The following is a 27571-nucleotide window of genomic DNA, read 5'->3' on the forward strand; positions in this document are numbered from 1 at the left end:
TGCAGGCTGTGTTATCTATCACAATGCAGCCATACTTGTACGATGGGCACCACGATATGTGTTGCCATTAGGAATAATGTCCCGAGTTTCATCCACCGATGCGCCTGATTCTCGGATGCTGTCCAGAGCGCCTGCAAGCCCGAGACCACCGCATGTAGTGCTGCGTGGCCTTCGCGTGCTGGGATAATGAATTTCGATATCGCTCCTTCGAGACTGCGAGGACATGCGACGTGGTTCGTACCGGCCACGGTAGTTGTACCGGCTATGCGGTTGATGATAACTTCTGGTATGGCGGGGTACGTGCGATTGCTCGAACTGATAATGCCGACTTTGCCGTCGTTCCTTAGGTCGCCGGTTATGACGCATCTGATTATCAGGCTCCACCACGGAGGCTCTGTGGCTGGCAACTCTATTAACAGGGTGCCACGCCAATGGATTTGGTGGGACGATTGTATAACTCGGTCGGTGGCGATGGATGGTGCGAGGAATCGGTGCAGTATGAGTTGTGTTAGATCTCTGTACCTTGAAAGGTACAGGTAGCACGACCTCAGGTGCATCAGATGAGTTCGAGGACGTTGGTCGAGTCTGGGTGCTTGTAGGAGGAGCTTGACTATTTGGTGGCCTTCGGGTTTCAGAATCGACAGGTGCAGAAGCCACCTCCTCTTTCTCCTCAGCATAAGCGAGGTGCTGCTCTGAATCGCAGTTCTTATTCAGTATCACGTTTCCTGCCTGCTTTTCAACATCTCGAGGTGTATTAGAATGGGCGAGAGCACGAATTTGAGGATCTGCTGATAAAGGCAATGATAGGGCGAACGCTTTTGGAAGATATTTGCGAAGCGACGACAAGGAAGACTTTTGTCTTTTATGATTGGAAATCGATGGGTCTTCTGGACCACTGGGTAATTCTGCAATGGGAGTTTGCATGCGTCGTTCGCTTATAGCTCCTGAGGTTCCAAAAGTAGGTGTACGTGAAATTGAATGTATATTGGTGTTAATAAGGGTACCGTTGTGTGTTAATGTCGAACCTGATAATGTTTTGCCATTCTCCGATTCAGGGCTAACGTCCGGTTTCAATGGCTGCTTTTGATGAATCATTAGAGGGTATTGGAGATTGGGTACGGTGGGTTTCTCGAATGCGTTATCGGTGGACGACAGCCAATATGGGTCGCGAGCGCCGTAGGTAGAGTTGGGCCCAGGACAAAGATAGAGAATGCCATCTTTTAAAGCGTCGCTTTCAAGGCTTGAGTTTGAGAAGATACTTTCATCACAGACTGATTGCTGCTTTTTGTATACCCCCATGATTGACACATCATATGGACGCTCGCAGAGCTCCCTTGAACAGAAGTATAGACAAGCAGTAATGCTGGTAAGATGATTTAGTAAGGGCCAGCAGTAGATATATTAGTCTCATCACTTACAACGATATTATTGAGACTATGACCGCAGTCCGATGAAGAGCGCAGCTGACGCCAGTATTCCAAAAGCTACCCTTGGCAGTTTCAGGGAGGCAGAAAACCTGTTGTGAGACTACTACTAGGCCTGCCACACTAGCCGCTAGCCATATAATACCTGTCACTCGCAGGAGATACGTGCAAGCGGCACGCAGCATTGTCTTCTGGCCTCCAAAGCCTGGGACTTTGTTATACTGCCATGCGAGAAGGCTATGAAGAACGACAAGTGGCACTGTGAGAAAAGACTGGAAATAATAGTCAGTAACATAGGGGCGGACTTCTTTGGGGGGCGCACTGACAGCTACTAGAGCAAGGATCAAGCTCGGCGTCATTTTTCGGTCGACACGTCCATTCCCATAGAGATAGAGTACAAGAGCCCACTCAATGACGGATTCCAGAAGCAAGACATAGAGAGAGATAAAAATGACAACCTTTGCCCAAGACCCTCCTCTTGTAGAGGCAATCCACCCATTGGTCATAGTGAATTTCGCTGGTTTAACAAATGAAGCAAGCTGTGTCACAGCCCCCGCAAGTGTAACCGATGAGCATCCACGGTAAAGGATGGCGGAGTGTGTATGAACAGTCAGAGCTACTCGAGAAGGAAGATAAAAGCTAAGGACAGGAAGGATGATTCTGAATTAATAGAATTGGATGTTCCTCTTTCTGAGGCTGCAATTGTATGTATCTCTAGAAATACGAAGCAAAAGTGAAGGGCCCGTCAGGAACTAAATGAGAAAGCAATCCATGGCTTGGGCGCGTCAACGCGGATAAGGTGTGTCAGTGTGAGGGGTTGGAATGCATTGGCAGGAGGCCTGGAACAGAGAACATGCAGAAGGCGAAATAGTAGGGCTTGCATCTTGTCTGGGACGTCATTCCGAGGAATGTAAACTAGACAGCCTTTTTTCTCTCAACACTACCATTGACGGTATCAGGGGTGTCAGCAAAGTCAATCATTGATCCCTATCTGTACAAAAAAAACGTTAGTCATCATGTTTTCATAGAATCGAGTATCGGACTATCCCATCGACACTATTCATCTTCCTTGAATTAGGTGACGGGGCGCATTCCAAGGGGCGATCGCGTGGTGTTCGCACGATTAGGACTATCGAGATATAGGAGAAGTATTGAGACATGTACATTGTTAGAATGTAGGAGAATCAATAGCTTGGAATATTGGTATCGTGGGATGTAAGTTTTCCAGGGAGAAGGGCTTTTGCAATGAAGGGAGGCGGGAGGGTTAAAAAGTATAGAAAAAGTGAGTCGTGACAAGGGAGAGTGTGTGACTTCACGTGATCCAGAAACCCCCTCCAAGAGACACGCCCAACATACAGGGCATCTCCTTCATAAGATGGACTATGTGGCGATAGCTACTTCAGATCTGTTGATGTCTTGGGTCTAAGTATGAAGGGTGCAATAGACACGAGACTATCCATGGATCATTCGAAAGCCGTGCTAAATCATTGGTAGACGCGGGACCGTGTCCATGAAGCCAAGATTATCTCGAGATACAGTTTAAGACACAGTTCAGAAAGTTATGGGAAGATTGCGAACAGCTGGTCTCACAAGGGACCAAGGGGTATTGCTCGGTGTTCTATCTCACATTCAAGGCAGACATCTGTCTACACAACACATCTACTCACACTGGTATACCCAAGCCCTATTAGACCTCCGTGGCTTGTAGTTGCATAACTCCATTCCCCGGTGCTTTATTGCCCGACAATACGCCCGTACATGCTGTGCTTTCGAGGTTTTCCACGCACTCATTAGCCTTCCGGGTCTTAAGTCGGCGAACCAAGGGGTTGATCAATAGCCAACGCCCCTGCTGTTCGCGATACCGCATCATCACGAACCACACAATAACAACAAGCCAGTAGAGATTATATGAGATGATCGAACCATAGGTGGCAGAGTTTTGCCATCCGAGGATGGCATTGAAGATTCCCCATCCCCCGCCGCCATTCACCAAAGGACTGCAACAATTCACATGCCACACGCTTTGCCGGATGTCATATGATCCAGGACCAGCTCCTGTTTCTGAGGCATCGCCACCGATGAGGTTGCTCCAAGTGTTGTTCTCCAAGAACCAGACGCCTCGAGACAGGAGCCCAGCAGCGACCAGGTAGAGCAAACATGTCGAGATGACCATGAATATTTGAAGTGAGGTTTGGTTCCCGCCCCTATGACAAATCGCGAAGACTACTATTAGCATTGGGGTTCAATTTCAATGCCATCCGTATTCGCACACTCACCGGTAAATGATATAACCAACCACCACACCAGCCAGGAGTCCCGTGAATACAGGTAGAGGGAACGCGCTTGCGGGGAAGCTGAGACTAACACCCCCGATAAACACCACTGCCTCCAGACCCTCCCGAAGCACCGTAATCAAGGGCAAGATAAACATGAAGTACTTCTGTGACCAATGCTTGATCCTTTCTGTCATTCTCCCTTGAGGTTGAGGTTTTGCCTCTAATGCCTGGGCCAGCTTGACACGCCATTTCTCCTGCAATTTATTCACCCGCAGAAGGGCTGCCCCCATAACCGTGATGATGACGGCGGCGACTAATGCAAAGATACCTTCCCATAGATCCTCCGTACTGGCAAAATGATCCTTGCCATACCCGTAGAAGGCCCCGATCATGCCACCTCCAATACAGAGGCATATAAATAGCCCGATGGCAACTCCCCACCAGACCTACTGGCCGTCAATGCTGTCTCTATATGGTGGGAACGGAGTGAGAAGAGGGCAATCACCTGTTTGATAAGCTTTTTGCGAGTAACGGCATCAGTGTCTGACCCCAGTGTTTGCTTGATAAAGGCAAGCAATACAGAAACGATGATGCTGGTCTCAACACATTCTCGAAAGCAGATGAAGAATACTTCAATAAGTTAGTCAAACTAAACAGTTCCTTAATTGATAGATAGGCCATAGCAAGAAAGAACACATACTAGGAACTGCAAATACATCGGTTGTCATGTTGAGCAGAAGAGGGAGGATTCAGAAAGGAATAGAGGAGGGCTAAAGATCTACAGGAGTCCAAAAACAACGGCACAACCATTGATAAATAAAAATATTGCTGTGGAGGGGGGGCGCCAAAAAAGAAGCCACCACCGGCATAAATCGGGGGGATGTTATCTGATTGATTGATTAAAAGCTAACTGAAAGATAAAAAATAGTAAAAGTAAAAATCAAGACATGAACTCGTGACAGAGAGAACGGCATAAAAGAATATGGTGCCGGCGCCAGAAAGGTCGTTCCACTCCCCACTGTTTACTTGGTCATAGGGTAGAATTCTCGTATCATTACCGAATGGAAATGCAAAGGCAATTTTCACCTCGTTTAGATGTCCCTATTGGCCATGGAGGGGGAGCCATGGCCTGAGGGAAGGATCAGATAAAGTGGGATCAGCAAGAATCTGGAACGCTTAGTTACGAGGTAACAAGGGTTAAGCTTCCGCTAAGCCGTGTCTGATCCTCACTTGGCTTTCTATTGACGCTTGAGTGGCCCCATTTGAGGTGGAAGAGGAAGGAAAAGCCGCTAAGACGATACCAATATGCGTTGAGGGTTCCATGGACCGTTCATTTATTACTGGTGATCATCCCTGCACATGAGGGTCGACCATGCTCCCCCGTACCATCCCACTACCAGGTGCCCACACAGCTGGGATAAAATAACAAGAGAGATTTCAAACGGAGGGGAGGGATCTCCATTTTGTTTTCTCTCATTCCTTATTCCTAGCTGCTTGCGAGCACTCCATCTCTCAAGTCCGTGCGCTGTTTGCTCCCTTATCATGGCACTAGGGCTTTTCTGGTTGGTGGGTTTCCTTGTCCACATTCTATCAGCTAGTGCCAAGACCCTCAATTATGAATGGAACATCACTTGGGTATCGGCCAATCCAGATGGCTTGCGAGAACGTCTTGTGATTGGTATCAATGGTCAATGGCCCCTTCCGGTGCTCAATTTCACCCTCGGCGATCGAGTGATTGCAAAGGTATACAATGCTTTGGGCAATGAATCTACCAGCATACATTGGCATGGCTTTTTCCAGAATGGAACGACCCATATGGATGGTGCTCCGAGCGTCACACAGTGTGACATTGCTCCTGGGTCCACATTCGTTTACAACTTCACTGTGAGTCGCTTCAATTGTACGAGCTGTTGTGAGCCCTCGGTTTGACTGGAAGAGCAGGTAAATCAAACAGGCACTTACTGGTACCACTCACATGCTCGAGGCCAGTACCCAGATGGCCTACGACAGGCTCTAGTGATCAGGGGTCCTGATGAGCCATATTCTGGTCAATATGATGAGGAGCGTGTGATTACTCTATCGGAGTGGTACCATGACCCCATGCCAACACTACTGAAGCAGTTTATCAGTGTTACAAATCCTACTGGAGCGGAGCCTGTCCCAAAGTCTGCCCTCATGAATGATACTCAGAACTTGACCGTAGCTGTTGAGCCAGGGAAGACTTACCTATTTCGTTTAGTCAATGTGGCGGCCTTTGCAAGTCAATATTTCTGGATTGAGGACCATACCATGAAAATTGTGGAAGTCGATGGAGTATGGACCGAACCAGCTGAAGCCGGTATGATCTACATTACAGCAGCGCAACGCTATAGTTTCTTGGTGACAATGAAAAATGACACAAGCAAGAACTACGCTATGGTGGGAAGTATGGACACGGTAGGGTTCATTTCATTCATTTATTCATTACTCAATTTCTTATCATTTGGTAGGACCTCTTCGATACACTCCCTCCGACTCTGAACTACAACGTTACGGGATGGCTAGTCTACGACGACAAGGCTGAAAAACCTGCTCCGGTTGACATTTCATCATTAGATCCATACGATGATTTCAGCCTTGTCCCTGCCGACGGTGAGAAACTATTGGGTGACCCTGACTACACAGTCACTCTCGATCTTACTATGGATAACCTGGGAGACGGCGCTAATTAGTAAGTATACAATCTCTCTATATAATTAGTCACTTTTATCAGTTTCTAACCAGACACAGTGCCTTCTTTAATGGTATAACATATGTTATGCCTAAAGTGCCAACGCTTTATACGGCTTTATCCACCGGGTCAGCTGCCGCAAATTCCACAGTATACGGTTACAACACCAACGCCTTCATCCTGGATAAAGGCGATATCATCGACCTTGTTCTGAACAACGACGACACGGGAAAACATCCTTTCCATCTTCACGGTCATAATTTCCAAGTTGTCGCCCGCAGCGATAAAGACGTAGGTCACTATGATGCCAACAACCATCCTGCTTTCCCGTCAGTCCCGATGCGTAGAGATACTATATACGTGAAGCCGACAGGACACTTTGTCATCCGATTCCGAGCTGATAATCCAGGTGACTCTTGATTCCCATTCAGATTCGCTAAATGATAGCTAATCGCTGAAAGGTGTATGGATCTTTCACTGTCACATCGAATGGCACATGGACGCCGGCCTTGCGGTCGTCCTGGTTGAAGCACCATTGGATCTGCAACAGACACTTACAATTCCAGATAATCACTGGCAGGCATGCGATGCAAGTAATACCTTGAAAGAGGGCAATGCAGCAGGAAACACAAAAGACTTCTACGATCTGACTGGGGCGAACACTTCGGTTTCTCCACTGCCCGCTGGGTTTACAGCGCGGGGCATTGTGGCCTTGGTTTTCAGCTGCATTGCCGCAATTCTAGGGTTAATAAGTATTGTCTGGTATGTGTATTTTCTATATTATAGTTTCCTCGGGCCTTACATCAGCGTTCTTTCACTTGTCATCTTTCATGGAGTAGCTGTTGTGTACTGACGGTTATACTAGGTATGGCATGGCACCGATTACAGTGAAACAATCGCCAACCGGTGAGACGAGGGAAGTAAATAGCAATTAAATAAGCTATATATCAGTTATGGTTGAGATTTTCACTCCTACTTCCAGTATACTATAGTTCACATATCAACTACACTTGAAGAGGCACAGACCGAGCTTATGTAATTTACTTTTCATCTCTTTTGATTTAAATAATATGAATAATATTGTTATCACCATGGATCCTGGCGCTCTGTTTTACCCAAGCGGGTGGCTCTCGTTTAAACAGCAGCAATACACTCAATCTCCACGTCCGTATTCAAGGGCAGCGTCTTAACAGCCACACATCTAATAAGGTGTCAACAACAAGAACTTTGCTACTAGCTTCCCAGTTCATATAAGAATCACAGAGACAGAGATAGCAAGAGGAGACTTACGTCCGACAAGGCTTTACATCACCCCAGTACTGCATATAGACGGAATTCATCTCGGCAAAGTTATCCATATCAGACAAGAACACGTTCACCTTGAGGACCTTCGTGATATCGCTACCTGCGGCCTCGAGGACATGGGAAAGGTTTTTGATACATTGGTGCTGGTGTCTCTCAGTACTATACTCTAGTCTTTTGTAGGTGAATAGTACGGGGATGCAAGGCAAGTACGTACAGTGTGAGCTTTGATGTCCCCATCAACGATCTTACCGGTTTCTGGGTCCATGGCGACTGCACCGGAGCAATAAACAACACCATTAGAGACAATAGCTTGAGAGTAGATGCCGGGGAGGGGCTTGGGGGCTTTGTCGGTCAGGATGGGAGTTTTGGTGGCCATGTTGATATAGATCGTGGCCACGTGTGGTTTGAAGGTTTGGTGGGTTAAATTTAGATATAGTTGAGGAGAATGGGAGAGAATGATAGAGAAGAGAGAAAATAAAAATCTATCATGTAGGCGAGGTAGCAACTTGTTCGGGGCCCAATACTACTAGTACATGCCGCTACCTCGACTATGGAGTAGTTGACTAAATATACATATAACCGAACTTTTACACATGCGGGGAAGGCAACGATATACTCCATCCGCCATCCTTCTTACCCCCACGTTGACTTCGTGTACCAATGGCATACCAACCAACCCCACTTCACCTCGATTCCCTCCATCATCAGTGGCTGAAAATGCCGATACTTCTTCGGATCGCTCCATGGTAGTATCTTATCGTGAGAATGCATATATCTTCAAGGGCTCAAACTCAATCCCTATCAAGAGATTGGCATGGAAACCCCCACGTCCCTTGCGTCGGAATGAAACCATCAATTGTGGAATGTAACGATCTGCGTGAGGAGGTGCGGAGGCCGATACGTAAGAAGGTAAATAAAAGGGGACCTAATTTCTACTGACTCAGAGATCCGTTCAATCTGAAGTCACACTCCCACTGGCACAATCCTAAGCTTCACAATATGTCAATCTCGACGCTTCAGCCCCCTTACCCTCTTCATCCTTCAGTTAAAGACCTCTTGGATCCCGAATATATTTCCTTCTATAACGAGTATGTCATCAACCAGCAGCAAGTCCATCTCCAACCCGTCGAAGCCTCCCGAACAAGCGGGGTCCTGATCCTGGCGGGGGTCCGCTCCTCGAGGTCGGAAAGACAGAGGATATCACGATCAAGCGACGCGCGACAGAAGGTCCAGAAATCCTGTTGCGCGCATTCACCCCAGCTGGGGAGACACCAAATGGAGGGTGGCCAGTGATGCTGTATTTCCATGGGGGTGGATGGGTCCTGGGGAATATAAACACGGAGAATCCGGTTTGCACAAATCTATGCGTGAGGGGAAACTGTGTCGTAGTCACGGTTGATTACAGGTATATACACACCAAAGCTCACTATCGCACCTCGTACTGTGCCTGAATTACTCATGCTAATAACGGAAGTAGGCTCGCCCCAGAAAATCCCTTTCCCGCAGCCGTCCATGACTGTTGGGAATCCCTTCTCTGGCTGATTTCTGACGGGCCCTCACGACTCTCTATTAACACATCTAAAATGGCGACCGGGGGCTCCTCAGCAGGCGGAAATCTAGCCTCAATCATCACCCACAAAGGCCTAACGCTTTCCCCACCCGTCTATTTCCTCGCCCAGCTCCTCTCGGTTCCAGTAACAGATAACACAGCAACGGTTCAGAACAACGAATCCTACAGACTTTACGAGCACACGCCGGCCCTTCCAGCTGCCAAAATGGTCTGGTACCGCGATCACTATCTACCCAATCATGGGGATCGCACCAACCCTGAAGCAAGCCCGTTGTTCTACGAGGATGATTGGTCGAAGCTGCCGAGAGCATTGGTCATGGTCGGCGAGTTGGATGTGCTCCGAGTGGAGGGAGAGCAGTATGCGGAGAAACTGAAGAAAGCTGGGGTCGAGGTTGATTTACAGGTGATGAAGGGCATGCCGCATCCATTCTTAGCGATGGATAAGGTGCTAAAAGAAGGGAAGCGGTCGATTACTTTGATGTGTGACCTGTTGAAAGAGGTTTTTTGGTCTTAGTTACATGACCTAGAGTAACTGTACATCATGGTCACTGCATTTGCAATCTATGGAACTAGCATCCACAAAACACTTATTCTCCGTAATTCTAAAGGAAGTATGTACATTATTTGGAGCTATTGGAGCTATCTTTATCTTAGCATGTCAAGACCCTGTCAAGTTCGCTCACAAAGTAGAAGAAGAAGAAGAAGAAGAAGAAGAAGAAGAAGAAGAAGAAGAAGAAGAAGAAGAAGAAGAACAAAATAGCTGAATCGAAATGAAAATAATAGAATCCCGCCAGTTTTTACTCCCAAATCCTGAGGCATCAGACAGGTGGCTCTACCTATCATTTTCGGCTCCCAAATAAAGAACTAATTATCAATTCTGGAATAGTTCCCCTTTAAATATTATTCATACTCTCACGCGTTGAAGGTCAGTTTCTATGAACGCTATAGACACTAAGCCGATGAGCAGAGCTCGTGGCATTGAGCCCCAAATTCCTTGCATAATATCCAGAAGATGTGTATGGGAAAATTGCCCAGCATTGACAGACGATCGCAATCTAACTTTCGATGTCGCAGAGAAGCTTGGAATCTCTCATATGCGCCAGGTCCATCTGAAATTCTTGCAAGGCTTCGTAGTTCGTATGATATACCAACTAACGCCCCGACAGCCTCCTGAGGTTACCATGAGGCAGGTGGCCATGTTCCTATGTTCGGATCTAGACTGTCTAGTTGACTCCAAGGGCTTTCAGACTATGTCTTCCAGATTCTCTGTATTCATTGACTTCACTTTGTTTTACCACATCCAATTCTGAACACAACAATCCAAGCAATAGGGAAATGAAGGATGAGAGCCCTTTCGAGCATAATGTAGTGAAACAATAAACATTCTATAGAACACATAATGCAACCAAAGTGCAACGGGTGAATGAAAGTCTGTTCCCTTTAACCGAACGAATCCTATCAACTCAGGCTGTGATCCACCGAGGTTAGATTACCATTGCCTAAATCGGCAAGGTGCTATGGAAGCATTGTTGCATTAATAAGAACGATGAGGCTCTTCGACCGAGAACAATGGACTATGGAGCCCATAGCCCGACGAAACTAATTTCTACTAGGTTGGGGAGTGGAAAACTATGATAGTCTCTCCGATGTCGTCTACCTAAGCCTTCACATTCCTACTTTGTGGGCTCATTGTTTGTGTTTTCAAATACGAACGGTGGGCTCGTTCATGCCTCCTCCATCTCCTTCACTAGTGAGCCCACCTTCTTTCCAAATGGACCAGTGTGCTGATGGAGTGGAAATTGCGGTCATTCGAGTCGGACTAAGGAAGTCAATGAACGCCTCTTTTTTGCTCCTAGTCGATAGCGTGAGGCAAAGAAACCGGATAGCGGATGTAACCTTTCCCACCTTCAAAATAACCCGTTGTCAGTAGTCTCAGCCACGCTTTGATATATATTCATATACTGAAATCAGGCTGTGGCTGTCCGTGTGACACTATGCCAACCATGTTTAGTTATATTGTCAGGTACGCTTGGCAGATAGACAGTGTAGATTCTGTCGATCTCGATGATCCGGTCGTGGTTCCGGGCAAGGACCGGCAATCAAGGACTCTCATGAAGTTAGCCTCGATGTTAAGTTTTTTTCTTTCCCCCCCCCCACGGCACCAATAGGGGATTTATTTGAACTCATGAAAACTGCCAGTGGATTGGCATGCTTGATGTCCACCTGACATCAGCCCAGAGCAAGAATCTGGTCACGTTGATTGGAGTGCCTGAGGAGTGGGGAGAGTCCCTGGTGGTCGACTAGGCCCGATCAGGCGAGTGCCAACTATACACTAGACTAGTTTCAGTATGACCCACGGAACCTCAGGCTCCTTCCCTGCACTAGTAGGTTAGTCTCCCCTGTAGGTACTAGCTTCGCCTACTGTAAGTCCGTGATACACCATCATACCGGGCCGAACTTCCCTGCCACTGCAGCTCAACGTCTGTCTTGCCACTACGAGTCCTATACGCCGTACGAACTACTACTGTTACTACTCGAATGCATCCAACAATGTGGCCACAGGGTGCACGCATTGTTGATCTCTTTCATTTCATATCATGTTATTATTAGTAAAAGTGCTCTTTATCTCCCGCAGCTCTAGATCCTCTCAAGGATAGATATCAGTTCCACTCCGTTGTATGCCTGGTTTGGCCCCTCGTCTGCCTAATGTAGGCCCGATGACTGACCGGCCTTAGAAAATTTAGTCCCTGTTAATGCGGCTCTCCGGCGGAACTATGGCCGTCCCCTCGAATCAACGTGGGTTCACTATTCGACAGCAATTTCCGGTGTGCATCTTGCTCCTCTCTCTGGAGCCACTCAGGGCTTCCCATGGTTCGAAGAAGTTAGCGCTCTAATATCGAGCTCCTCACTAGCACATTCTTTTACTGCAATGGGAAATGCTGCCAATCACCTATCGAATCCGCTAAGGCCTGGAGTCATGCACATTTCCTGATTTGCCGAGTACTCATCCTTGGATGCTCCATTCTGGTACTACCATGCAAATGGTGACTAGACGTTGGGAGATTGGCTGCTTGCCGGCTCCCCTGAACATTTGCGTATATAGTCGTCTTCCTCATCCATGAATCCTCTACAGTCAGTTCTGTGGCTTTGCTCGCGGTAACCCTCCTAGCAGACGTTTGTCTGCGTCCCTTCGTTGTCCTATTCCACACTCATTTGATAGCCTCCACTGGCTATTAGTCTGACCGATAGTCACTCCTTTTTAATAATGGTATTCGGCAAGAGTCTCGCCGTTGCTACGGTAGTCGCGGCCGTCTCTCCTTTGGTGCATGCCTTCAACGCCCAGTCGAAGTCCAATGTCGCAGTCTACTATGTATTTAAATCTAATCCGAGAATATCTCTAGCGCAGCATTCACTGACCATCTATAGGGCCAAGGGGATAACCAGCCGCGCCTCAGCCATTTCTGTCAAGAGTCCGCACTAGATATCATCAACATTGGATTCATCAATGGATTTCCTGATCAGAGCCCTGCCAATTGGCCTGGCAGTAACTTTGGCAACCAATGTGATGGACTGACCTACGAGATTGGTGGGATCAAGACCGACTTGCTCTCAGGCTGCCATCAGATCATGGAAGATATCCCCATCTGCCAGGCAGCCGGCAAAAAGGTTCTGTTGTCTATAGGAGGTTCTACCCCCGACAATCAGGAACTCCTTTCGACAGAGAGTGCTATTGGATTTGCCGAATTTCTCTGGGCATCCTTCGGTCCCGTGGACGATACTTGGGTGGCATGGGGCGGTCCCCGTCCGTTTGGCAACGTATCCGTCGACGGATTTGACTTCGATATAGAGCACAACGGTGGTTTTGGTATGTTTCAATGCCTGTGCCTCTGAGGTCCTTTTGAATAGGTTTCAAAAACTAACTAATCTCAGGGTACGGAGCTATGGTCACCCGCTTTCGTGAGCTTTTTGCCCAAAAACCTGATCAGAAGTTCTACCTGTCCGGGTCCCCTCAATGCCATATACCTGATAAGCAACTGAGTCTCGCAATTGCAACATCCGCATTTGACTTTGTCTGGGTCCAGTTTTACAATAATGATGATTGCTCTGCTCGTAATTTCATTACCGGGGAGGGTTTCAACTTTGACGCCTGGGTCGACATCATCAAGTCCGGTGGTAACCCAGCTGCAAAGCTCTTTGTCGGCCTGCCTGGCAGTGAAGCTGCGGCACTTGATGGGTACTACTTGACTCCTGATGAGGTCGAGCCTTTGGTCAAAAAATATATGAAGCTGTATCCTGATACATTCGGAGGTATCATGGTTTGGGAGGCAACCCAGTCTGACCGGAACCAGATCAACGAGACTAGCTACGCAGGCAACATGAAGAGAATCCTGACAGAACTGGATCCTGCGCCCCCCGCTCCAACGAGGTCCCCTTCCAGCTCTCCTATCGCATCGAGCACTCCCACTCGGTCGAGTACTCCAGTCATTTCTGAAATACCAACGCTGTCGAGCATTCCTGCTCAGTCCAGCTCGGTAGCCGCTTCTTCAATCCCGCTGATATCTAGCACACCTGGCCATTTCAGCTCTCCTATCGCATCGAGCACTCCCATTCGGTCGAGTACTCCTGTCCAATCGAGCACTCTTATTGCGTCAAGCAGTGCTATCCAGTCTAGCACGCCAGTTCAGTCTAGCACGCCAGTTCAGTCTAGCACGCCAGTTCAGTCTAGCAGTGCTGTCCAGTCCAGCACACCTGTCCAGTCTAGTACGCTAGTACGGTCCAGCACTCCAGTTCATTCTAGCATTTCAGCTCACTCAAGCACCCCTATTGTGTCCAGCACCCCTGTCCGGTCCAGCACTCCTATTCACTCTAGTACACTCACTCACTCAAGTACACCTATTATATCAAGAAGTACTGTTCAGTCCAGTGCTCCCGCTCACTCAAGCACTGCTACTGCATCGAGCACACTAGTTCATTTAAGCACCCCTATTCAGTCAAGGACCCCATCATTGTCAAGCACAATTGCCCAATCAAGTACCCCAGCCGGATCCGCAACCACGTCAACGCCTAGTGTTCCTAGTCGGTCGTCTACCCCGGCCTCATTCAGTACACAATCAGCATCTGCCACTACCGGTCCCTCGAGCTCGCTTATCAGCTCTAACTCTTCGCTAAAATCCGGGATACTGACGAGATCGAGCTCATCAGTTTCCCCAGGGACACCATCTGCCTCGGCCATTCTGACAGAGACGATTTCGCCAATACCTTCCGGAACACCCATTCATTCTGGGAACACCGTTTCTTCCGGGGAGCTTACCTTGCCGGGCACTCCAGCTCCTTCCTCCCTGCCGGCCACGTCCGGGGAGCCAGAATTATCAAGCTCAGCAACAGTATCCGGAACCCACTCGCCTACTAAGACGGGTGCGTCGACAACGTTTAATCCAACTGGTATTCCGGCGCCCTCCACTGTACCTGCACCATCTACTGCTTCTACTTCAAACTCAAGCACCTCAAGCACCTCAAGCACCTCCAGCACCTCCACCACCAGTTCAAATCCAACAGGTCAATCCAGCCTTACCCAGTCGCGTACTTCCCATAGTACTACTGCCTCGTCGGCCCACGCAGCTACATCGGCGGGCGCGGGACCGGACAAAGGAAACGGAACAGTTACGAGTACGATTACTTCCGGAATAGCGACTCCTTCCAACACACCTACAGGTACAACCTCGGAGCCTCTTACTGTCACGACTGTTATCGTCACCTCGTACGTTGATATCTGTCCCACAGGGTTCACAACGATCACCACGACTTATACCACGACGTACTGCCCTGGAACAGTATCTGCAACCGCTACAGCTACGAACATTCCCTCTGGACCCGGATCTCAGACCGCTATCCCTACTCCCCCTGAGGGCTGGACCTCAACCGTGACTGTCTGTACACATTGTGCGCCAACACCAACCACGGTGACTCTTACTCTACCCGTGACTACCACAACTACTCCACCTGTCACTGTGCCAGTACAGCAGACCACCAATGTTCCACCTGCTGAGGATTGGACCACAACAGTTACTATCTGTACGGAATGCGCATCAACGCCAACTACGTTGACACTTACTGTTCCTGCCGCGGGAGCTGGCTCTAAGCCCGCCAACCCTATCAGCACCACCCTTGTCGAGCAGACTAGCAGCCCATCCGGACATGAGGGCTCCCTTTACCCCGTAGTTACAAATACCGTCACCAGCCACAGCCAGAGCCTTTCGAGGACTTCTTCTATGATCGTTGGAACAGGCCGTGTACAGCCGTCGTCCTCAACATTGGCTGCCAGACCCTCGACTAGTGGATCTCAAGTTCCCGTGGCTCCTAGTGAGACGCAGGATAATGCGTCACCCATCTTCACGGGTGCTGCATCGCAGCCTGCTAGACTAGGCCACGGAGTTGCTGCTTTTGTCACTCTTGTTTCGGCTGTATTCCTTTCGATGTGAACCCTTTCGCTTCTATGATCATGGTCACGCTTAGCCAAATGATTGACGATGCTAGATCGCGAGGGCATGGAAGCCATGGTCAATGCATTTGATTTACTTTCACTTCTGATTACCCCTCTTATTGGATCTATTTCTTGTGACATTTCTGACTTCACCCATGTGCTTTGTCCAAAGCCTGTCGTTCATTGAGCTGATTAAATGCCCAAGTAATGTTTATATTTGATGTACCGGAATCGAAAACGTATTCTGATCATTTTCATTCTTTGCATTGGATTTCTGCTGTGTCCAAGTCTTACTAGTAGTGCCTCAGTTTTGTATCTCATGAAATCGAATGTCTCCATTACCGGGAATTATTACGTGAACCTGGTACGGTATGTATGTACCAACAAGCTCTCGGCCAAGCCGGGACGATCCGACAGAACCAAAACTGTATTAGATACAAAGGCGGTGGGAGCGGTGGAGTCACCATTGTTTACTAGTTTGAGGACCGAAGGGGATTATAGGTTGATTCTTGAACAGATGCCACAGGTTCACTGATGGCATGGAACTTGAAGCAGGGTGTACTCCGGAATATGTCTGATGCGTCCATTTCAGGGTACTTACTGTACATACATAGAACTCCCATTCAGTGCCACACAAACCGACTATCATACTCTACTACCATACAATGTACGGAGAATGTTCATGTATGTACACAGAGTACAGTACCAACACTTGGGTCTACTACTAGTACTAGCACCTACTAGTAGCTTAGCTTCAGCTATCGCTACCGTACACCCGTATTTATCCATACCATACAATGCTGACTTGTCAGGGTCCAAGTTGAAGAGGGATCTGGGGCCAGGCTAAAGCCCCAATGGCAGTGCTTAATCCCCTTTGGCCCTTAATTACCCCTCCTATGTTTCAGCTATTTCTAGAGCATATATCTAACACCTCCTTTCCTTCCCCTTTCTTTGCGATACTCCACTTCTTCCCCTTCTCTTCCATTCTACTACCAAATCGTGCTCCTACCAGAAACACAATGGATTTCATCAGCAAATTCGCCGAAAAGTTGCTCGACAAGGACAAGTCCAGCAGCAGCCAAGAAGGCTATGGCAACCAGGGCGGATACGGTGGAGGTGACCAGGGAGGATACGGTGGACAGCAGCCCGGAGGCTATGGCGGCGGCTATCCTCAACCGCAACAACATTCAGGCCCTCAGGTGCTTCCCCCTTGGGTCGCCGGTGGGACGAGCAGTCACAGCGCTGGTTCTACGTGAACGAGCAGACCGGCGAGAGGAGCTGGAACCACCCGGGCCAGGGCGGTGGCTACGGACAGCCGCAGCCTTCTTATGGTGGCGGTGCGCCGTACGGTGGAGAGCAGTCGTATGGCCAGCAGCCCTCGTATGGCTATGGCGAGTCGCGTCAGGGAGATTACTATCAGCAGCAGGAGCCTAAGAAGGATCACTCTACGGCGAAAATCGCAGGTGCTGCAGCTTTGGGTGTGGCTGGTGGAGCGTTGGCAGCCTATGGTATACATGAAGCGCGTAAGTCTTTTTTCCTCTCCCTTTACCGCCATTTCACTTTTCTCCAGGCCGGGTATCCTGATGTTTGTTTGCTTTGCAACGGGGACTGACGCCTACTAGATGAGAGTTGGGAAGACAACAAGGAAGAGATAAAGCAGAATGTTGAGGATTTCCCTGAAAATGCAGCGGAATGGACCGGCGAAAAGGTATGTGTTTGCCTTTTTCTTATCTCTTTTTCTTCTTTTTCTCCCTTTTTTTTTTTTTTTTATTTTTTTAAAAAAAAAAAAATTGTTCTCATGGATTCATATTCAATCGGGCATGTTCGGGTATACTCATGTATGCATCAGGTCGGTGAAGTCGAAGCAGGCTGGGATCGCGCCGAAGATCGAGTCGAGGACGGCTGGGATAACACGGTCGATAAGGTTGAGAACTTCCCTGAAAATGCTGCTGAGTGGACTGGCGAAAAGGTCGGAGCCGTGGAACAGTTCGGTGATGATATGCACGATGCATACGAGCGGGGAGAGGATGAGGGCCGCGGTGACGACAATTGGTAGTTCTGGAAACTCCGAAGTTTTCCTCGGTCGGTTTTTATTGCAGGGGTTGGATTTAGAAGAGATCTTTTTATGTCGGACTGGATTGATATTATTACAACTCGAGGCTGGTTCTACTGAAACTCTTGGGACTAATCCCTTTCGGGAACACTCAGGCCATCCCCCTGCTTTCATGTCCACTGTTTATGCAAACATTAACACTTATGCACTCATACCTAGGTAGTAAGTAGGAGGAACTGGACATACACCGTAGGATCAAGAGAAAGGAAACCGGAGAGGAACTTCCTCTTGACCATACGCTTCCCCGCACGTGTCCGCCGGACCTCGGTTGCAGAGTGTGCCTCAGCATCTTTATAATTCAAGTATGTGATACCTGTCACGTCGCGGTCAAATCTTCTGTTTTTCTTTTCTAGTAGGAAGGGGTGCCGCTTGTTGACTTCAGATCCAAGAGTTGACCGCGTAACTGTCCGATCGATTCACACAGAATGTCCACCACACTCCCCCTCGCAGGAATTCGCGTGGTCGAGCTTGCAGGCCTAGCTCCCGGTTGGTCTTGACCGCAATTTAAATCTGCCGGTAACATGCCGGTAGAACTAATGCGATTACGTGTTTTACTGACTGGGACTTACAGGTCCATTTGCTGGACTCTTGCTTGCAGATTACGGGGCGTCCGTGCTGCGTATCGATCGGCCAAATGCCGTGAGCAGCGATCAGTTAACGCGTCGTAAATCCTCGATCACCCTGGACCTACGAAACGCAGCATCGCACAGCGTCCTCCTTTCGGTGTTGGCCAAAGCCGATGTCCTCATTGACCCTTACCGCCCCGGCGTCTTAGAACGCCTGGGTCTTTCCCCATCGGAGGTCCTCCTAAAGCATAACCCTCGCTTGATTGTGGCGCGCATGACGGGATTCCGACGAGACGGTAAATACAAGGATATGGCGGGTCACGATATCAATTACATCGCGGTGTCGGGTGTCCTCTCCATGCTGGGGCGAGCAGGTGAACCTCCTTATGCCCCGGGTAATATCATTGGCGACTTCGCGGGCGGAGGTGCAATGTGTTTCATGGGGATATTGCTGGCTCTGATGTCGCGCACACGTACAGGACGCGGCCAAGTCGTAGAGGCTAACATGGTCGATGGTTCCGCGTACCTAGCAGCGATGCCGCGGCTGAACCGACAAACGCCGCTGTGGAGCGGGCCTCGAGGACAGAACACCTTAGACGGCGGCAGTCCGTTTTATGACACGTATGAGACCAAAGATAAGGGCAAGTATTTCGCCGTTGGAGCGTTGGAGCCTCAATTTTATGCTGCGCTACTCAAGGGACTCGGGTTCGGTTTGGAGGAACTTCCCTCCCGCGACAATAGGGAGAATTGGCCGGCGCTCCGAGCGGCGTTTGCGAAGCGATTCTCAGAGAAGACGCGAGCGGAGTGGGAGTCTATTTTTGACGGTACTGATGCTTGCGCGACACCTGTGTTAGAGCAGGATGAGCTCGAGCAGGGGGGCTTTGAACAACGGCCTGCCGTTCATCTCGTTGATACGCCAGCACTGCCCATTGCGGCCGACGATGGAGGCTGGACGGGGGGTGGCCTGACCCCCGGGGAAGGTGGACAAGAGACGTTGGAGGCCTGGCTAGGATGGAAAGAAGGATGCGAATATGATGTCAGATCCGATGGGGCATTGATGAAGACTGGAGAGGAGGGGAAAGCGAAGCTATGAGGATAGGACGATGATAATACGAGACGAACCGGATTAGGACTGTGTACTGCGCAGTCTGGGTTGATTGTGTCCGCGGTTCGGATGAACTCACGCCCGCCGTAGGGCTGAGGCCCCGCGCACTCGATTTGGTAATCGACCCAATCCGATGGTCCGACTCGAAATTACTGCTTTTGATCAGTGGTGCTGTCATTGACTTTTGCAATTCAATCGGAAAGGCAGTGCATTAAAGTTGTACCTATTACTAGTAGCTGGGATGTCTAAAGGGAAACAGAGAACGAGAAAAGGGTAAAAGGTCAAAACGAAGAAAAAGTAAATAGCGAAAAAAAAATAGAAGAAAAGAAAAACGGTTGTCATCTGGACAACTTTATGCACTGACACTTTCATCCTGCAGTATACAACCGGTCCAACTGATCTATTCCGTATGTACGGCCCTTCTACTGTATGTGATTTAGGTCAAGAAATAAAGGAATCGAGAAAAAAGTACAGAGTGAGACAGTCCGATTCATGGCGAGCTGAAAGACCCACCCAAGTCAGCCGCTGGTTGGAGGAAAATGTTACCGTGCCAATGTATGTAACAACACATGTTAGGTTCGCGGGGATTGATTCGATACCCGTGTCATGGTCACGTCATTATTGGTTATATCCGTCCGGAATCGTGCATCCGTCCAGCGATATCATACGCGATAGGTTACCACTGAAATCAAGGTCACAATCATGCTACTATGGAGTAGTACTACTCACTAGTACTGCTAGTACTACCGTATCTCGGGTTTGTCCAAGATAACCACCAGACTTGGAACTTAGGAGCACTGAGGGGGTAAAAAAAAATAGTGAAGTCAATAAAAATGGGAAAAAAAAATTAAAGTAACTTTTCAAAACTAAAACGGTGGCCCCAGCTGACAGGTACGATGGTACATACATACCGTGTACGGTATAGAGTAGTACTGGTACCTGGATAATTCCGAGTCCCCTTTCCCCCTTTTCCCCCTTTCCTTTTTATGAAGCATTCCTTGCCTAGTTACCACTCGTCGGTTCGAACTTCAGACATCTACAATTTCTACTGCTTCATTTCCCGAGCCTTCCGGATGTTTCAAATGTGGAGTATTCTACGTCATTCATCTGTCTTGTGCTGTGGTTCTGGGGGGAAATTTTTCGACTGTTCCTAGCGGGTGACTAAGAGTACTAGTCGGTACCGTGTACCTGTACTATTGTTCCCTTTTCTTCCTGCCTGTGAGTACCATGTACAGGTTCGGTACCTAGTGTAATATCGCCTGGTATGGCCCAATACCAGCACTGTCCCGCCACGTGCGGGTAGTGTGGCGCAGCCCGGCCCTATCTCCTGATGATCTCTGTTGGATCCGCGATACGGTCATTGCGATGGAGCTTTGAAGCCCAAGGTCAGTTCTTAGCCACTAATAGATTATGACTGGTCCGATGTCTCAGCTTCCCTTTGGTTATCACCGATTGTTACCAAGGTGTGGATGAGTCGTGGCTGTGCGAGAAAGTTTTACCCCATCTCAACTATTCATTGTCCGTAATTTACCTCCGTATTGCACACTTTCGTATTCGGTACCGCTGCCCACCGGGGCCCGTCACACTTGGTTTTTCCACCTTCAAGTTCTCTCCTCTTCTTTTTCTTCCTCCCCGTCGCAGAGAGCCGAAGCGACCGATCGCTCTTCCAAGTTCTGAATGCGCTGTAATTTATTTCCTGTCTTTCTCCTCTTTCTCCGACCTTGATAAACGGACCTCCTCCCCAGCGGGCAACGTGGGATCGGTGCTCCTTTGTGTACAATCGCTGTCGTCAGCTTTGTCTCGAACTTGACCCCTCCGCCATACAATCAATGTCCCCTGCAAGTGTGACCTGGTAAAATTGGGTACCCGCCAAGTGCCAGGCAATCGTTTCTCACAGCTGCACTGTTACTACGGAAAAAGTAGATCTGACAACCCTTCCTGGCCTTGCCAACAAGCTCTGCTTCTTCCTTCTTCCCAATTACTGGCATCACTCGCTTGCACGGCTTCCCCCTGCACCGGTCCCTGTTGCAAGTACCGTACAACAACGGAAGCGCTGGCCGTTCATTGATCCGTTAACCCCAGGGCGGCTCGGCTTGCCTTACTTATCCCCTCAATTCACACTGCGCGGCGAGTACGACGCTTCCTATATCCCCTCAGAGTATTACCTCCCCCCTTGGACAGTGTTGTCCGGTCTCTGCCGCCATTGTTGGACGGCGTAAATAGCCTCTCCCTTTCTTCCGAGACCCCTCTGTCTCTTTTTAAGATACATGGCAGGCGTGCAACTGCAACAACCCAGCATGACTGACTACCGATTGCCGCTCCATCAGCCACCACCTGCTCGGAAACCGGTTCCTGGGATGCATGCTGGTTATCCATTCCAGTCCTATGATGGACCTCATAAGCAACAGCTTTCTCCTCACCCTTCCCTCACTCACAATCGGGGCCGGATGCCTTCGGCCAATGCGTCACCCTATATGGCTCAGCAGCAACCCTACTCCAATACCCCTTCGCCACATCATACCATGACTTCTACTCCTAGTTACCCTCCCTCGAGAAGATTGTCGAGCGCGACGACGTCCACGAGCTCGACTGGCAACGCTGCGGGTCACTCCGCCGTTTCCGATATCCGCAGAAGCACGTCATCGCGTTCCGCCAACTCTCAGCTGGGTTATGTTGCTCTGATGCGGAGGCAGAAGGCCACAGTGTGGTGTGATCGAGCACAACTGGAGGATCCCCGCCTCCGGGCCCAGAAGCTTGCCGACAAGAAGAGAGCGTACCTTGAAGTCCATGGCGCAGGCGCCGGTGGACGGGCGAGTACCCTTGGAAGCGGTAAAATTAAACACTCCAAGGGAGGCACTGATTTCTCACCCTCAAACCTCGTGTCGGCTACTGTTCCCGTACGGCTCAGTGCTAATGAAGTGGGGGATGCGGATGAGGATGCACACAGCGATCATGGATTTCCTCATCGTCGCACTGGCAGCGGTCGCAGCTCTTTGGGAAGCAACCACCGTTATCCCAGTGGCTATCAGCGGACGCCCCAGGGCACCCTGGGAAGTAGCAGCACTCCTCCGAGCGAGAAGACGGATTTGCCAAATGTCACGGAGCATCCGCCGGCGGAAAGCACCGAGGAAAAGCAAGTCAAAGATGACGCCGCTACCACCTACAGCTTCGAGGCCGCAGATGAGGACAATTTTGGGAGCGTAGGGGAGATGGCTGCCCCCAGTGCAGCTACCACGGCGGCCGAAAAGGCGAGGAGGGCGGACGAACTAAGACGGCGGGGCAGTGTAGACGATCGAACGAGCACGATGACCAATGTCCGACTTTTTGTTGCAAATCCAGACCTCAGTGATTAGTGGCACCTTGTATCGTCATATATCGCATACATCTTTCGGATCTATACTCACGAAAATACCCAGCTCGGCTGAAGTTCGGCAAGCAGTCCGACCTCATGCAGTTTATGCCAACCCTTTTGTTTTCTTTCTTCTCTCTGTTTCTACATTCCCCTTCTGTGTTTCTTCTCCCCAGGTTAGCTCTCGGCGAGTAGTGCTCGAGCCCGGCCTGGATCCTGGGGCCCCATACCTCGGTTTTTGTGCTGCGTGCAGGCAGCCTGATGCATTGCGCTTCTTGTTCTGTTTTATTCCCCTCACTGCATGTTTTGGCGCCTGTGCTTCTAAAGCATTGGGCTGCGTGCTACTGGTCTTGCATTAGTAGCACTTTGGGCGTCTTTTATGGATTTACGAGCAGTTAGTAATAATAATATTGTCTGTACATACTCTGCAACTTGTGCTATTAGTGGTGTATCGATTCAATTTGTGTGTAAAGTTGCAAAATTTAGTATACCCTTAGCAAACTAAGTTGAGCTACATCATTCAACAGACTAAAATCTAGTAACCTAATAGGAACATTGAAGCAATGAACAAGTCTCAAAGCAAAGCAAGTAGATCATAGGAAAGTACGTACTCACTTGTTAACCATCATTCACTCCCCATCTTACATAATCCCCCACGTGCCCCTGACGCGAAGCAGTCGCGCCCGACAATCCAATTAACGCGTTCCCGACTCAACAACCAATCTCTCCGGTGACATACCAGACCGAGGATCCTATATTCTGTCGCGGAATTGCTTTTCCATTAAATTATCTCTATTGACATATTATTATTATTACTAGTATTCTACGAGGTGAGACTGTACGTTGTTTGAGTCATTGAGGGAGTTCTGTCATTTTCCTTGTTCCTGGTGAACCGAACGAACCGACTCAACCCAACCCGATTTGCTCAATGTGTGAGAGTACTTTCTACCCTTGATTCCAGCCCCCGGTTTACTTCAACCTCATCTTTAGAGTTATCTCGAGTAGTCATTTCCCGGGTCCATCCCCCAAAAGAGAAAGAAGGAAGGAAGGAAGGAAGGAAGCAAACGACAGAAAATGGAGGTCTCGATGGACACAAGTCCAGCCGCCCTTTCTCCCCTCCCCCAGTCACAATCACAATCGCAACAGCCATCATCAACAGCGACATCTACAGCATCCTATCCTGCATCTCCGACCACCTCCAGGAAACGTTCGGTCCAAGATATCGACGCACAGACGGCGTCAGCGACCGCGACTTCTAACCCCGCCGATAAAAGAAGATCCCCAACATATACCGACAAAGAAAACCAGGAGAATGCTGATCCCTCGATACAAAGTTCTACACGTGTATCTCCTGTCTTGGAGATGAGCCACGTATTAATTGTAGGTGGGGGCGCGAAGCCCAATGATGAGGTCCCGGTACGGAATACGAAGGAGGCTACGCTGGGGGGATCAGTTCCCAGTCCAGGATCAACCCATTTGTCGACGGATGCGGGCACGGATACCCCTGCCACTAAGAAGAGGAAGCTCTCTCCTGCGAGTAAGGAGGCTAGGCAACAGGAGAAAGAAGCTAAGCAGCAGGAAAAGGAGGTCAAGGAACGTCAAAGATTAGAAGAAAAGGCAAAGAAAGAAGAGGAGAAGAGAGTGAAGGAAGAGGAGAAGAAAAAACGGGACGCAGAGCGAGAGGAAGAACGTAAGCGGAAGGAGGAGAAAAAGAAGGCGAAGGAGGAGGAGAAGGCCGTGAAAGAAGAGGAAAAAAGGAAAAAGGAGGCAGCCAAAGAGGAGGAGAAGCGAAAAAAGGAGGAAGAGAAATTGAAGAAGGAGAGAGTAAGCTTCCTACACCGACAACTCAGGCCCGCATGTATGGCTCGTCTAACAGTTCACTCGTAGGCTCAACCTAAGCTGAACGCCTTCTTCGCGAAACCAAAGCCTCCTATGCAGCCCTCAAGCTCAGCGCTTACTGCGTCGCCCAAGAAGTCGTCTGGGGGCGATGGCAGCACAAATGAACCCGCTCATGAAGCGGGCACTGTGTCAGATTATCAACGAGCATTTCCTGAATTCTTCCTACAGTCTCATACTAAAGTCGCCCCACCACATATGTTTCAACGTGATTCAGAGGCCCTTCGACAAATGAGAGGGAAGCTTGATGCGTCCATGAAGTCGTCTAATAGCTCGGAAGAGGCTCTTGTATTTCGGCCCTCGGAAATTTTCAACTTGATGCCATACAAGCGACGGCGGGGAAGACTACCTGCTTCTGTCAGGGAAATCCTCCAACAGATGCAAAGCCTGAATGATCAAGCAGGGACGTCGGAGGCTGTTCAGCGACAACAGGGCCTTCTGAAAGAGGTCCGAATGAAATCTCTTAAGTTTGGTGAAGATGTCCGACCCCCCTATCAAGGAACGTACTCTAAGCCCCTGTCCGAATCGTCGGCCAATAAGATGATGCGGAACCCCTTCCACCGCGGCTTACCAGAGACGAATTACGACTATGACTCCGAGGCTGAATGGGAGGAGCCGGAAGAAGGCGAGGAACTCGACTCGGAGGAGGAGGAAGAAATGAGCGAAGACGGCGAGGATGACATGGATGGCTTCTTGGACGACGAGGACGACCAATTGGTTGATGGGAAGAGACGTCTTATCGTTGGCGATCTAGAACCCGTCTGCACTGGCATTCAATGGCACGATCAGGGTATGAAACCAGAGTTCAAGGCATACAGGGTCGAGACCATATCAGATGCAGTGTCGTTACCTATTGACCCATTCTCAACAGCGTATTGGCAAAAACCTAAGACATCGGAGCCAGCTCAGACCAGTGGTGCGGGACGGCCATCGCTTCACTCTTTCCTGGGTAACCCATTTCCAGGGAGTGCGTCGACGCAGGACGGCAGCGCACTGCCACTGTTGGGGCCCGGGAAATCCAAGCGACCCTTTCCATCGGAATTGCTGGCGGAGTTCAAGCAAGTTGTGGACGGAAGCGATCTATCGAAGTTAGGGTTGATTGAAATTCTGAAGAAAAGGTCAGTAAAGCAGGGTCCCTTCAGTTCCATCTGTCGCTAATGATAACCCTAGGTTTCCGAAGGTTTCCAAGGATGCTTTGAAAGACACATTGAACAGCGTGGCTACTCGGGTGGGACAGAAAGAGGCTGAGAAGAAATGGGTTTGCAAATAGTGATGGTATTGGAGGAGACATGACAACAAGCGTTCGATGTTCCGAAGAAAGACAACGCATGCCATGGATGGCTGGAGTTCTGGCGTCAGGTTCACCTTGGGTTGTGCCGGGAATAGACTGCCCTTGAGATTTATTGGTTGCGGGTGCTTCAGATCCTCAAGTATCAGTGGAATTGCATGAAGATTCGCAGCTACTGGTTTGTTTGCGATTGATGTGTAATGACGGCGATTGCTTTAGAGGGCCAGTGCAATGGGAGCTGGACGTTGATATTGTATATGGATATACTATACGGAGCTGGGTTATTAACTACTACATGAGCCACTATTTTTTTTTATCAATGATACCTCCTGCACATCTACAAGGAATGAATAAACCCTAACTCCGTCAGACCTTTGAGAAGAAGGTAGGGGAAACGAGTAAAAAGTAAAAATAAAAATAAAAAAAGCAATGAGACGGAAAGAAATAAAATAGAAAGGTGCTAACACCAGATTGCATCGAATAGTTCATTTTTCCCAACCAGAGCTGCAGTGTTGATGACACGGTAGGTGATCATGCAGTTCTAGACAGGAGCATGCGTGAGGTAGTATGAGTTGTTACAGAAGGTATGGCTATTGGAATGCAAACATGACTGTATTTCCTCAAGTGATTCAGCTGAGGATATCACCTGGACTAGACTGTTTTAGGGCTAGTCGGGGCAAGTTGTTCAGTGGCAGTTGAACACGTGCCAGTGGGGTTCTGGAGTCATTAGGAGGAATGATTAATACGAAACCGCGATGTTTGGTACTAGTTTATTTGTTGTTGCTGGGGCATTGATTGCTGTTGACTCCTTTAGTTTTCGTTTTCCTTTTTCCTTTTTTTTTTTTATTTTTGGGTTCGCTCTTTGCTGTCACTGCGGAGTAGTTTCGGCAGTACTAAAATGGAAATCTTCCTAGTTGCAAACATTCGGAGGAATTCCCACTATTCATACTATCTAATGATCCTTCTGGGAACAAGGCACCGTTACTAGTGGACCATTAGTATGTATCTCACCTCTCTTTGATGACAGAGGGAGGAGGGGGGAAGAGAAATTAAGATGCAGTTTCATGCATCCCAACCCCCAGAAACAAGAAATGGACCAGAAATCCCCTCCGATCCCTCAAGGCCAGCAGTAAGGGGTGGTTGGGCAACGAATCATGGGGCACGGAGGGAACCAACCGGAGCCATCATGCATGTATGCAGTGCCAGCGCATCACTGACTGTTTGACTCTTTCTCCTTAGATACTAGTACTTAGTTTGTACTCGTCCAACTAGTTCCAAGTGGTGGTACATTTCTGAACTGTACGTCGTCTTTCATTCGACTCGAGTTAATCGTGTTGCGATCGTCCTCTGCCTTTTTGTTTTCGTTTTAATATTTTTTTTCTTTCTTCTCTTTACTCTTTTTGTATTTTCCCCTTCCGTTGCTCTCCCGCCATCTGCCATTCTTAATACCTCGGAATGGTTGAGTAGAAGGCCCCTACACGGGACGGA

At 49.0% G+C, this 27571-nt stretch overlaps 10 protein-coding genes across 10 annotated transcripts; 7 read left to right on the plus strand and 3 right to left on the minus strand.

The window, feature by feature from the left end:
- Positions 1-18: 18 nt before the first annotated feature.
- Positions 19-1930, minus strand: ABOM_007188 (uncharacterized protein; the record flags this gene model as incomplete). Its single annotated transcript, XM_022534317.1, has 3 exons — positions 19-1363; positions 1419-1696; positions 1751-1930. The coding sequence occupies 3 exons, from the start codon at positions 1928-1930 to the stop codon at positions 19-21; spliced, it is 1803 nt and encodes a 600-aa protein (XP_022387300.1).
- Positions 1931-3111: 1181 nt separating this feature from the next.
- Positions 3112-4428, minus strand: ABOM_007189 (FTR1 family protein; the record flags this gene model as incomplete). Its single annotated transcript, XM_022534318.1, has 4 exons — positions 3112-3628; positions 3701-4146; positions 4206-4330; positions 4401-4428. The coding sequence occupies 4 exons, from the start codon at positions 4426-4428 to the stop codon at positions 3112-3114; spliced, it is 1116 nt and encodes a 371-aa protein (XP_022387299.1).
- An 814-nt stretch (positions 4429-5242) lies between these two features.
- Positions 5243-7345, plus strand: fetC (putative ferrooxidoreductase Fet3; the record flags this gene model as incomplete). Its single annotated transcript, XM_022534319.1, has 6 exons — positions 5243-5584; positions 5642-6136; positions 6190-6410; positions 6470-6819; positions 6872-7172; positions 7276-7345. The coding sequence occupies 6 exons, from the start codon at positions 5243-5245 to the stop codon at positions 7343-7345; spliced, it is 1779 nt and encodes a 592-aa protein (XP_022387263.1).
- Positions 7346-7544: 199 nt separating this feature from the next.
- Positions 7545-8091, minus strand: ABOM_007191 (putative L-PSP endoribonuclease family protein Brt1; the record flags this gene model as incomplete). The annotated part of the gene is made up of 3 exons (XM_022534320.1): positions 7545-7611; positions 7701-7858; positions 7930-8091. 3 exons carry the CDS (start codon positions 8089-8091, stop codon positions 7545-7547), a joined length of 387 nt encoding a protein of 128 aa, XP_022387264.1.
- A 623-nt stretch (positions 8092-8714) lies between these two features.
- On the plus strand, positions 8715-10059 carry ABOM_007192 (alpha/beta hydrolase; the record flags this gene model as incomplete). Its single annotated transcript, XM_022534321.1, has 4 exons — positions 8715-8803; positions 8848-9120; positions 9193-9784; positions 9976-10059. 4 exons carry the CDS (start codon positions 8715-8717, stop codon positions 10057-10059), a joined length of 1038 nt encoding a protein of 345 aa, XP_022387265.1.
- A 2491-nt stretch (positions 10060-12550) lies between these two features.
- Positions 12551-15764, plus strand: chiA1 (class III chitinase ChiA1; the record flags this gene model as incomplete). Its single annotated transcript, XM_022534322.1, has 3 exons — positions 12551-12655; positions 12712-13150; positions 13216-15764. 3 exons carry the CDS (start codon positions 12551-12553, stop codon positions 15762-15764), a joined length of 3093 nt encoding a protein of 1030 aa, XP_022387266.1.
- Positions 15765-16785: 1021 nt separating this feature from the next.
- ABOM_007194 (WW domain protein) lies at positions 16786-17822 on the plus strand (the record flags this gene model as incomplete). The annotated part of the gene is made up of 4 exons (XM_022534323.1): positions 16786-16965; positions 17031-17289; positions 17389-17474; positions 17616-17822. 4 exons carry the CDS (start codon positions 16786-16788, stop codon positions 17820-17822), a joined length of 732 nt encoding a protein of 243 aa, XP_022387267.1.
- Positions 17823-18304: 482 nt separating this feature from the next.
- Positions 18305-19538, plus strand: ABOM_007195 (CaiB/BaiF CoA transferase family protein; the record flags this gene model as incomplete). Its single annotated transcript, XM_022534324.1, has 2 exons — positions 18305-18365; positions 18451-19538. The coding sequence occupies 2 exons, from the start codon at positions 18305-18307 to the stop codon at positions 19536-19538; spliced, it is 1149 nt and encodes a 382-aa protein (XP_022387268.1).
- Positions 19539-21847: 2309 nt separating this feature from the next.
- ABOM_007196 (uncharacterized protein) lies at positions 21848-22903 on the plus strand (the record flags this gene model as incomplete). The annotated part of the gene is made up of 1 exon (XM_022534325.1): positions 21848-22903. One exon carries the CDS (start codon positions 21848-21850, stop codon positions 22901-22903), a length of 1056 nt encoding a protein of 351 aa, XP_022387269.1.
- A 1070-nt stretch (positions 22904-23973) lies between these two features.
- Positions 23974-26065, plus strand: ABOM_007197 (putative chromatin assembly factor 1 subunit A; the record flags this gene model as incomplete). The annotated part of the gene is made up of 3 exons (XM_022534326.1): positions 23974-24723; positions 24787-25913; positions 25966-26065. 3 exons carry the CDS (start codon positions 23974-23976, stop codon positions 26063-26065), a joined length of 1977 nt encoding a protein of 658 aa, XP_022387270.1.
- Positions 26066-27571: the final 1506 nt, after the last annotated feature.

The sequence above is a fragment of the Aspergillus bombycis genome (assembly GCF_001792695.1).
Source record: "Aspergillus bombycis strain NRRL26010 chromosome Unknown contig00068, whole genome shotgun sequence".
Classification (NCBI taxonomy): Eukaryota; Fungi; Ascomycota; class Eurotiomycetes; order Eurotiales; family Aspergillaceae; genus Aspergillus; species Aspergillus bombycis.